General features: G+C 43.5%; 1 protein-coding gene across 1 annotated transcript in view; it reads left to right on the forward strand.

Annotated features, from left to right (window-relative positions):
* The window catches only part of LOC104491363 (proline-serine-threonine phosphatase-interacting protein 1-like), an 18600-nt gene that overhangs the window by 16137 nt on the left and 984 nt on the right, over positions 1–1479 (forward strand). Inside the window, exon 12 of the mRNA XM_010133772.1 lies at positions 598–695. Coding sequence (XP_010132074.1) covers positions 598–695 — 98 coding nt within the window. The remainder of the gene's footprint in view (positions 1–597; positions 696–1479) is intronic.

Genomic DNA, 1479 nt, shown 5'->3' on the forward strand with positions numbered 1-1479 from the left:
GCTGACCTCAATGGCAGGGAAAGCTGATGCTGGGAAGGAGTAAGAGGTTTCCCTAATTATGACAAGCTTAATTAAAATGACATCTGCTGAAAAATTTATGTCAGTGACAAACAGCTATCTGGGAACTATGTAAACTAGTGGAAAATGTCTGGTGACCCATTGGCACAATAGTTTCCATTTTTCTCAAGAAAAAGAGAAAAGCCTTAAGTGCGTTACTGACCGCCGGAATCTTACGCCCCCAGCAGCAACCATTTTAAACCACTTCAATCACAGCATTTCCCTCTTTGGACCACAGGGACCGTGCTTTAGCATGGTAAACGTTTTTCCCAACCTGGATGAGGCTAAAGCTAGTTCCTGGCCTCCCACGAAGTTCAGTGTGTGCATTGTCATCTAATCAATGGGACACAGTTTTTGTGCAGGACTTTACCTACAGTTCACAGCAGCTTTTCTATACGTGTGCATCTCCAGTCGGACAGAGAACAGAAAGCCTTGTATTTGTGAACTCTAGCAGATGATCCCGTGCATTTATAAGCAACTGAACTCTTTGTTTCTTTCTGTTGGTTGGTTTTGGGTTTGGTTTTTTTTTTCCCCTTGCAGAGAAAGCAGACGGAGTCTATGCAGCTATTTTGGTAAACGACCAAGCTGGAATCACATCATCGCAGAACTACAGAGTACTTTATGACTACACAGCCCAGGTAACGACAGGCTTCCAAACAAAGCTTTCATGGTGTTGGATTTAAAACAGATGATCTTGATCCAGGTATCTTCAAAGTGTTAATTCTGTGAAGGAGGCGTTATCCTCACTTTACAGGAGGGACATGTTTCAAATTGTTGGTCAAGGTCACATGCACAAGCCAAGAATCCGCACTGCCAGTTCTTGGTGCTCAGCACTAGACCATGGTGCTGCACGAGGAAACAATAAGATTTTTTGCAAGTGATTTATACATTAGTAATCACTCCTAAATTAGTGCTGAGCTGTTACAACCTCCTTCTAGAGACAGCGAAGACTGCAAACACAAGGATAATTCTAATTTTCACTGTGCAGTATTGTGCATTCTGAACTTACATCGCTTGTGTAACGTTCTCCCGGGGAAAACGGCTACAGATTCCTCATGTGGGAATATGTGACAGATGCTTATCTAGGCACTATTCTCCATTTGATCTCACTTATCATCTGGAGAGCCCTGCTGCAGTTTAACACACGGGCTTTCATGGTTTGATTACACGTCAGTTTAAAGGCTCCTTTTATTAGCTTTATATCAGCGGAAGGAGCCGCTTCCAGGAGTCTTACGTTAGGAGCGCAGACAGACCCCCACACCAAGGGCCCTGCCATCAATAGCCAGCATGGAAGAAATGCTGGCGTGTGACAAAACAGAGAGCCAGATAAATTCTGAAAACAGAGGAGGGGTTGGGATGGAGAATGTTCTCTCAGGTACAGCAGCATTCTGACACCTTTTATTACATGTTCTTTGTTTTAAA

This window comes from Buceros rhinoceros, unplaced genomic scaffold, assembly GCF_000710305.1.
Source record: "Buceros rhinoceros silvestris isolate BGI_N320 unplaced genomic scaffold, ASM71030v1 scaffold11773, whole genome shotgun sequence".
NCBI classification, from domain to species: Eukaryota; Metazoa; Chordata; class Aves; order Bucerotiformes; family Bucerotidae; genus Buceros; species Buceros rhinoceros.